Below are 10,031 nucleotides of genomic sequence, written 5' to 3'. Positions count from 1 at the left end.
GAATGGACGGGCCTAACATTTTAAACAAGGCAAAGGACAGGGGGGAATGGAGAAACACGGTCAACAAATCTTGCTTGGTGCCCCAACGGTCCAACTGACTAAGGGCTAGGTAAAGGTAAAAAAGGTAATATTTAATCAAAGATAGGCCTACACTTAATGCAATTAATATTTTTCTTTTGATTCTTTGAGATTTTAAGATTTATTTTAAATAGTTAAAAGTAGTGACAGTAAATATAATTTAAATGCATTTGAAGCTAGCGATTGCTAGCGCCTTCATAGGCCATGTTTATTAACTACTTATCTCGTTTCAACTTGTTGACAATATATTCAATCATGATTTGAGCTGGTCCGCGGAAGCGGAAGTTTTCCCAAATAGTCTGAATAAGCTTAATGCCATTCTTTATTCTCATTTCTGTCTGTTCTTGTTTAATGTCTTTGAAGTCATCATCAAGGGACTTCATCTTGTTGCTCATTTCTTCTTTCTTTCTTAATTCTTTCTCTTTCAATAATTTTATTTCCTCTTGAAGTTCTATTATCTCCAGGTTTTTGTCGCGTTCAATTTCATCTTCTAATTTCTTCGTCTTTTCTTTTATGTTAAGGGAATCATTCAAGTTGTCCACCTTGTCGTCAATCTGATGAAGAAACCTTTGAACAAAGCACTTAACATTAGCTAAAGCATCCGTCCCTTGATCCTCTGTGTTTACATCCTCCAGCACTGCAGCTATTTCTTGCTTCATGGCATCAAGTTTCTGCCTTGCTTGTTGTTCGTTGCTCTCGTCCAGTTCCCGCAGCTCTTGCATTCTGAGTCGTATCTTCCTCTCTGTTTCCTCCATCAGTAGCGGCTCTTTTAACTTCACCTGCAAGTGCTCTCTTACACATCTGGCCGCCTCGAAATAATCTTTGTCGTAACGGCCATGTTTGGAATGAATCTGATCCACGAATTGAAATAAGCGATCCACCTGCTCCTTTTTTATTTTGTCCTCTTTGGTTTTATTGAAAAAATAAACGACTCTGCTGAGGCATTCCTTTTTAATGTCGTAAAAGCTTCCGGTCTGGTCATGACACCAATCCTCTAAACTTTTCCCGTTCTCTTCCGGGTCGTAGTTGTCCGCGTGGGTTACGATCAAAATGCAGAATTTCTCAATAAAATCTTCACCGAACGTTGATTTCAGTAGCCTCATTACCTCTCTATCCTCTTCAGTGAACCGCGCTATGTCTGCCACTATCAGGATAGCATCGTAGCCGTTCGGGCTGACAAGAATGGCTTGCTCTATTTCGTGGCAAAGCATGAACGCGGACTCGTGTGGTTGGCAGTCAGTGTTCATTACTCCAGGACAGTCCACGACCTTCACCTCACGACCATTGACCACTGCATAGTCGTACTGCACAGCTTTTGTTACTGAAGTCGTACTGATTACAGCTTTAAAGACGTTACGTCCGAGAATTGTATTCCCGGTGGAACTCTTTCCGCAGCCTGTTTTTCCTACTAACAAAAGGGACATCATTTCATCTGAAATAGAAAACAAAAAGCATTTCTCGATCATTATTTTTACTTCGATTTAACATAGCCTTCTCTAAAATTATATCTATATTTTTCGAGAATGTCTTTTTTTTTTTCCACTAAAAAAATGTATTCATATTTAAAGAGTTCAAATTCCGATCATTCCTTCAGGCGTTCTGTAAAAACAAAATTCAATGATGGCTGATAATTGTATTGGCCATAAATACGTGTGCCAGCGTCTGTCGTGGAGACTGTATTTAGTGCATTATACTTCCAGATATAGAGAAGATAAACTAAGAGATTCAAGGGTGAACTAACAGAAGAAAATTCATGGCTTTGATTCATGTGGGAGGCAAAAAGAAATTAGTAAAGATTTTTTGGGATATTCGGAACTCTATAAAAATCTAACTTTTTCTTTCTATTGGGAGGAAATCTACACTCTCGTTTTGCCGTATGTACATAAATGGGCAGGGGGGGGGAGCGGTGGCTAAGTGGTAAACGCTTGGCTTCCGAACCTGAAGTCCTGGGTTTGAATCTCGGTGAAGACTGGGAATTTGAATTTCGGGTTGTTAAGGACGACCCAGAGCCCACCAAATTATAATGGGGACATGGGACTTTAGTTGGGGAAAGTTGGTTGGTCGTTGTGCTAGCCACAATACACCCTGCTCGTTAACCTTTGTCGAAAGAAACAGATGACCTTAACATCATCTGCTTGGTATGAGAACAAGGAAGAGGAAGAATCTGCCCCATACATAGCACAGTCTGAAAGTGGAACTTATACTACTAGATAAACGTGCGGTCTCAACTTCGCCTGTTCCACAGTCCAGCCCCATCTACCAGTAGGTTCCTACCTTAAAGACCTCGTGCTCATTTGAAGGGCATGCTTTAATTTTGCGTCGTGCAATTTTTCTCTTCTAATTTCTCTTCTTATATATTCACTTTCTCTTCTACTTGATTTTCTGAAAGATCACGTGTTCGGGTCAAGTGTGGTTTAAAGGAAGGGAATTTGAGAACTCAGGCATAGCCATCTTGACGTTCTGTGAGGATTGGATTTTATTGCATTTCTAGTAATTGTCTGAAGTGCTTATGTCACTATTTAGTTAATATTAAAATTAAACGAAGTTATTTTTCTGTGGTTTCCTAGGGAGCAATGAAGTGTAACATTTGTGTTTTGTTACAGAGAAAGATTTAAAGTCATGAAAAGTGGAGCGTGTTTTTCGTATGGTTTATTTTAAATGTCTGCTATCGAAAACTTAGATAAAATGAAAGCATGTGATTAAACTTAATATCATTTGATATGGCAGGACACTGATAAATACTGTTTGCTCCTATTGAGCGCTCAAATTTTTCTGATGATACAATATTTAACTTATTACAAGAACTTCTAATTACACTTCGTTATCGTGTGGCTGATAACCACATTTGTTTTTTAGAAGTCCATCTTCCCAATAGTGTGCTGGATATCCAGAAGTTATCTGACTTATCTCCAACTCACGGGACGTCCAGGTATTTGTTGAGGAAGGCTAACGTGGTGTGGCTTGTTGTTCGGCTGATTACATCAGACCATCGCGCATTGGTAACCAATGTAAACAATAAATAAATAAATTGCCTAATGTAAAAAAAAAAAAATTCTAGTTCTCGGAAAGATTTGACGTCATCACATTTATTGTATTCTTGATCATGTCACGAAATATATTTGAACTACATAGTACGGTTATAAAATGAAATATTATACAATTTTATATAATTAAGAAAATCGTGAATAATTTCTATTTTGGTGTATTAGCAGGTCAGTACTATTTTAAACGAAGTAATCAACTCAATGTGTACAAAATATTATCGAAATCAATGTTAAGACAATAACCATTCGTTATGTTAATATTTGTAATTTAATGTCTTATAAAACATTGATACAAATTATTAACATCTAGATACAGAAAATGTCAGATATAGCAAGTTTTTTTAGCCTGTAAGGGTGCAACAATTGATATTAATGCACAAAAATACATTAAGACTTTTTTTTTTCATAAATTTTAGCATGCAAATAAAAGTTGTGATTCATAATATTAACAGTTCTTTTTTAATCATTTAGCTTCTTCTCTTCTTTTTAAATCTTCTTGTTCCTGTAGACTTATTGAACGCTCTAGTTGACATTGGCTTTACTTGTAAGCATGGCTTTACTTGTAAGCATGGCTTTACTTGTAAGCATGGCTTTACTTGTAAGCAAGCCATTAATAACGCACTAGCTGCAGTTTTCACTATCCTCTTAACGCTCTGAAAATAGTCCAAGCCACTTTAGCCACTGAGATGACCACAGCTCCAGTTGTCACGATGTTCTCCATATCTTTCCACACTTCTTCCTCTTTTTGTTTTTGTCTGGCATATTCACTTCTCTTCCTCGCCTTCTCTTCGAGCTCTCTTTCCAATTCCCTCTCCTGCCATCGCCTTCTTTCTTCCAGCATCTCTCTTTCTTGTTCAAGTTCCATTTTTCTTTGTCTGATGGCCTCGAGTCGTCTCTCCTCCAGATCTTCTTTCACAGCCCGGCTTTTAACATCCTCCGCGGTTTGTTTCAGTAGATCAAGCCTCTTGAGCTGACTTTCAAACAGACCTGTACCTTTATCTTCTGATTCAATATTTTGTATTTCAGATGCAATGCAGTTTTGAATACTTTGTGCAGACCGTATTTTTCGCAGTGGCGAACCGTTCAATTTCTTAAGCCGCTGACTGATTTCTGTAACTCTCTTCTCCACTGATCTCACCATGTCATCTTTCTTGTAGTAGTCGACAATCTGGCTTCTTCCCTCTTCAGACGCAATGAAGTTAGACATCGAATATCTATTATATTTTGACGTCTGCTGCACATAACAAATCTCCGTCAACAGCTGATTTAATTGACTCGCTTTGGTCTCTGCGTCAGCTCGGTTGTTCATTAAGACGACACGTTTTCCGAAATGGTTCAGAATTGTTTTAAAGTGGCCGGTCTGGCCTCTGCACCAATCGTTAAAAGACATTCCTATTTCTTCCTGGTCGAACGCGTCACCGTGAGTGAAAACTAAAATCCCACGGCGCTTAAAGCTCGTGGTGCCTATAACCTTCCTGATAATCTGGAAAGTTTCCATTTCCTCTGCCGTGTACCGGATGTCGAATCGTGTGACATACAAAATGGCGTCGTATCCTGGCGGGAACATAACCAGAGCTTGCCTAACTTGATCTATGACCAGCTGTACGTTCTCCGTCTTGCCCTCTGATCTGTCCGACTCAGTGTCCGCATAGCCTGCAGTGTCGGCCACAAGTATCCTCTCGTTCCCTTTCTCGCTGAAACCTAGAGAAACACTTTTGGTCACGGAGGTCATACTGCTCTTAGCCGTGAACAACTTTTCTTGAAGGATGGAATTTCCGGTGGCACTTTTCCCGTGGCCTGTCTTACCAACCAGAAGTACATTGAGCGAAGTTTTGCCTGTCAAGAGAAACATAACATACCTGTAGCTCAGTCTCTGAAACGTGGATTTACCTGGTAAGCGCTGTCTAGTGTTAAGCTAAAAATATCTCGTTAATTGGGGAATACAAAGCAGAGTTAGAATTCAGTTTAGGGAAACCATTAGGATTAAGGATAGAGTTAGGGATATGACTAATGACAAATAGGGATAGAGATAGGGACAGAATTATGGATAGAGTTAGGGATAGAGTTAGGGATAGAGATAGGGACAGAATTATGGATAGAGTTAGGGATAGAGTTAGGGATAGAGATAGGGACAGAATTATGGATAGAGTTAGGGATAGAGTTAGGGATAGAGATAGGGACAGAATTATGGATAGAGTTAGGGATAGAGCTAAGGACAGAGATAGGGATAGAAGATAGAGATATGGATAGAGTTAGGGATAGAGTTAGGGATAGAGCTAAGGACAGAGATAGGGATAGAGATAGGGACAGAGTTATGGATAGAGTTAGAGATAGAGCTAAGGACAGAGATAGGGATAGAGATAGGGACAGAGTTATGGTTTGAGTTATGGATAGAGTTAGAGATAGAGCTAAGGACAGAGATATGGATAGAGATAGGGACAGAATTATGGATAGAGTTAGTGATAGAGTTGGTGATAGGGATAGATAGGATAGTTAGGTTTAAGATGATAATGTAGTAAGAGTGTCGTTGACTTGTAGCACCAAACTACTGGTAGACAACTAAACCGCTGTAGGCGTATTATATCTTAACTAATAAAACTTGAAATAACTTGAGTCACTTCCTTGTGAACAATACTAGATAAAACTCTTATTATAATCTAGAGAAATTTAAGTTGATATAAGATAAAATAAATGTACTAGATTTAAGTCATGGTATTTTTTTAACCAAAAAACTCACTACAATAATTTAACCTTTCAGTCTCACGTTCTGGGGTCGACTGTCCTAATTAAAACCAATGACGAAAATGACGCCTTTCTTGCATCATTCACAACCAATACTTAACCTCTTCCCACCGTCACCATAGTAACACACACACACACAGTCCATAACACTAGATTAGACTGAGAAAGTTATCTCTGTAGCTTTCTTCATAAAAAGCCTTACATTCACACCTGGAGAAAAGGGGCGGCATTACATTTACATCAGGAGAAAAGGGGCGGCCTTACATTCACACCAGGAGAAAAGGGGCGGCCTTATATTCACATCAGGAAAAAAGGGGGGCCTTACATTCACACCAGGAGAAAAGGGGCGGCCTTACATTCACATCAGGAGAAAAGGGACGGCCTTACATTTACATCAGGAGAAAAGGGGCGGTCTTACATTCACATCTAGAGAAAAGGGGCGGCCTTACATTCACACCAGGAGAAAGGGGCTGCCTTATATTCACACCAGGAGAAAAGTGGCGGCCTTACTTGGTTGCGTGACTAGTCATTTTAGGTAGGTGAGGTGGTTTAGTTGTAAAGCGCTTGACTTACGAACCTGGATGTCCTAGGCTCGAATGTCGGTAAAGTTTTTGATTTTCGGGATTTTTAAGATTCCCCTGTGTCCACCCAACTCTATTGGGCACCTAACTTAAGGAAAGTCAAGGCGATTGGTCATTGTACTGACCACATGACACCTTCGGTAACCTTCGGCCATAGAAACAGATGACTCTTTAACTTCATACACCATTGTCTCCCTGCCTTAGATCGAAAGATCTGAAAGGGGTAGGCCTACTTTATTGTAGTCATAGCAACTTGAATATATAACCAGTTACAAAGAGAGTAGTTGTGACAATGAGATGTTAAATAGTAGACGAAAAAAAGCATGTGTAACCCTCTCTGACCAAAACAAAATATGAACTATTTTTATGCACATTTTTATAGAATAGACCAATCTTTTCTTCAGCTCTCTAATGTGACACATGACAAAACATTCCATTCAATGACTGTCCTCCTGTAGAAAAGTTCAACTGGCAAGGCTATATTTAGATTACGTAGCTCTGATAAAATATAACAGACCTGTCAGCAATAACTCTCAGTTTTAACTAGCACGCCTAGGTTGATGATGGAAAGAAACTCCTTGTAATATAATTTGATTTAAGGGCAGTAAATAAAGTTTCAAAATCGGTTTTCGTGTTTTTGTGTATTTTGAGTTTAGGGTTACCACACGTCGAACAAAGGGAGGTCATGTCCTCCTTTTTAGGTACCTGTCCTCCTTCCGGCAGTTATTGGCCTAAGGTACAAACATGCCCGGCTTTTTCACACCAACTGGATACTATCCGTCCATCGGTTTTATCCTTTCTATCTTCTGAATGAATTGCACAATCTCACAAACAGACAGCAAGTAAGGTGACACATTTTTGGACCACTTCATTCTTGAACAAATGTTCGAGTTTTTAAGAATGTTAAAAAAAAAACTGTTAAAATCAAAATACACTGCTAGTGTTTATTTGGCATTCCAAGGCATTCTAAAGTTGAAATGGCGTTTTTGCTAATCAGCGTGCTGTGGTACAAAGAGGAAAATACAACTTCCAGTAAAGACACTTCGCTCATAATGTCATCATCATCATCACTCCTTTGAGTTCTTCATGGAACATTCCGTAAGGAAATTTGTCTTACAATTTGTGCATTACACCAAACAAAAAACATTATAACTATAAGAAACCAAAGTGTACATTCACACCAGACTCACTCATAGTTTACATGTGACAAAGTCTATACCAGATTGTTCCTATTTAATGATTTGATTGCCAGGGGAACAAAGGAGTGTTTGTGTCCTCCCTTGTAAGGCTTTGTCCTCCTTTTTGTCTTCCTTTTTGTCCCAACTAAAGCTAAATGTAGGCTAACGGTATCCCACAAAACTTTTAAAGGAAGGTCAAGGTTTTTCCTTTTATTTCTGTAAATATTTGTACAAAATCGTGTCTTTCATATCTTTTCAATGTCCACAAGCCAAGGATTCTTTGCTCATCAATGGCCATCATATTTTTAAACATTTTCTCCAAATGATTTTTTGAACCAAATGATTGGATTTGTCAGCGTCACATAGCTAAAGACAATTTTAATCTCACCTTTGTTTACTTTGGCAGACATTGTCCAGGAATCGCTCAGTAATCTCTCATTAACACCTGGATCTTCCTGTCAACACGAAAATAAATGTCATCCAAGCGCTCATTATGTTATATTGTTGTTGACATGTGTATACAAAGACAGACACTAGGTTGGTAGGTTGGCAAGTATTTTGAAAGATAGTTGGGAAATTAAGTAGGTTGGTAGGTAGACTCAATATATAAAAAAAAAATTCTAAGCCTTACCCACGTATAAGAGATAACAAATTATTGATTATTAGTGCTACATAGTTAATTATCAGGAGGCGCGGTGGCTGAGTGATAAAGCGATTGCCTTCCAAATCGGAGGGTCCCGATTTCGAATCTTGGTGATGACTGGGATTATTAATTTTTGGGATCTTCTGGGCGCCCCTAAGTCCACCCAGCTCTAATGGGTAGCTGACATTAGTTGGGGAAAAAGTAAAAGCGGTTGGGCATTGCGCTGGCCAAATGACACATTCGTTAACCATTGGCAACAAAAACAGATGACATTTACATCATCTCCCCCACCCCATATATTTTAGGTATTACCGCGCCTTTCGACGCATTGGGCGGCAAGCTATCTACATAAAGATCTGTCGCAGGCCTGAAAAGGGAAACTTGACATTTTCAGTTTAATTATTTATCAATATTAATCCAACCTTCGACCGCAGCTGTGCATCAAGGATTGGCCTGTTTAGTCACACAAGAAGTTGCCATGTGAAAAGATCGTCTCTCGAGACATAAAATGCCACAGATTAATCCACATAAGTAATTACGAATTAACGAATAAATAGATATTACATAACGTTTAGGTCTAGTAATAGATCTAGTATTCGTCTTTTTTGGGGGAAGGGGGTTCGTTTTTAGCTTATCTGTATTTTCTCTAAGTAATACTTTGTCGGCCTCGATCTTCAAAAGTATCTACTTCAAAATGAACCATTTAAACTTTTATTATCTATTTACTAATTTAGTTAAGAAAATTGTTTAGACTATTTAAAACATTGATCACAAAAAGTCGGTTATTTTAACTCCCACACTCTTTACACTACTCTGTATTTTTAAAAATTATTTTTAATCACAAAAGTTAAACCCACTTTTAGTACACAATAAAGTCAATAACTAACATAAGGACGGATTCTGTTTCTCACCTCCAAACAGTAAGGCAACAAATGCGCTGCTATGCGCATACACTTAGATCTACAATCAAGGATCCGAATTAGATTTGCCGACTTAACCAGCCGCCAGGCTCAAACTGAAACTGAAAACTTCATTCTTGGAAAAGTTTTAAAACAAAGTAGTACAGCTGATGAGACAAGGCGAAGCGCTGCTCGAGCTGGTATTAAAATAGACCTGTGTGCCGTGGAGAAATGACATGCGTTGTTATGAAGGTCAGGGGTAAAACCGAATAAAAATGGCAAAACAGTAGAGCGATGGGGAGATTGTGGTACTCCGTAGTTGATTTAGGAGGCGCGGTGGCTACGCAATAAAGAGTTTAACTTCTGCAGCCTACCGGGGGTCCACGAGTTCAGATCCTGGTGAAAACTGGGATTTTCAATTTTGGGATCTTTGGGCGCCTTTTAGTCAACCTGACATTAGTTGGGGGAAAAGTAAAGGCGGCTGGTCGTTGTGCTGGCCACATGACACCCTCAAAATCGGCCCCCGAAGTGGTCCACCCAGGCAGGTAAAAAGGCAGGTTTCAATAGTTTCAGAAAGAACATCAGAATGAAATTCAATCAAAGACAAAATGACAAAGAAGAATGGAGAACGAAGGTTGACATATCTTGTGTGGTGCCCCAGCGGTCCAGCAGACCAAAGGAAAGGAAAAGTGAATGTGAAGTTAGATGTGAACCTTGCCTAACTGATGTCTTATAATTAATAACTAATTTTCTAATTAATCTAATTACTGCTGCAGGGTAAACAAGTGTTTAGCAAATACAATAAGCTTGCATATAGGAAACACTGCTAAACAGAAGAAAAAAAAAGGTGACTCTTTCAGACCCTA

The 10,031-nt window shown here is 38.9% G+C and overlaps 1 protein-coding gene across 4 annotated transcripts; it reads right to left on the bottom strand.

Moving 5' to 3' along the window:
- Window positions 1–157: 157 nt before the first annotated feature.
- Window positions 158–9,386, bottom strand: LOC106080244 (GTPase IMAP family member 9-like). Of its 4 annotated transcripts, none has more exons than XM_056013860.1 (3): window positions 9,178–9,386; window positions 8,012–8,078; window positions 158–1,510 (listed from the first exon to the last, which is right to left on the bottom strand). In XM_056013860.1, exons 1-3 carry the CDS (start codon window positions 9,214–9,216, stop codon window positions 294–296), a joined length of 1,323 nt encoding a protein of 440 aa, XP_055869835.1. In that variant the 5' UTR covers window positions 9,217–9,386; the 3' UTR covers window positions 158–293. The 4 variants fall into 4 exon arrangements, with proteins under 4 accessions (XP_055869835.1, XP_055869837.1, XP_055869836.1 ...); XM_056013862.1 differs by lacking the exon at window positions 9,178–9,386 and adding an exon at window positions 9,124–9,146; XM_056013861.1 differs by lacking the exon at window positions 158–1,510 and adding an exon at window positions 3,372–4,958 and having other exon boundaries at window positions 9,178–9,351.
- Between the last annotated feature and the right edge of the window lie 645 nt (window positions 9,387–10,031).

The sequence above is a fragment of the Biomphalaria glabrata genome, chromosome 16 (genome assembly GCF_947242115.1).
Source record: "Biomphalaria glabrata chromosome 16, xgBioGlab47.1, whole genome shotgun sequence".
NCBI classification, from domain to species: Eukaryota; Metazoa; Mollusca; class Gastropoda; family Planorbidae; genus Biomphalaria; species Biomphalaria glabrata.
Note: the sequence above shows the minus strand (reverse complement) of the source record. Positions and strands in the feature narration are given on the sequence as shown.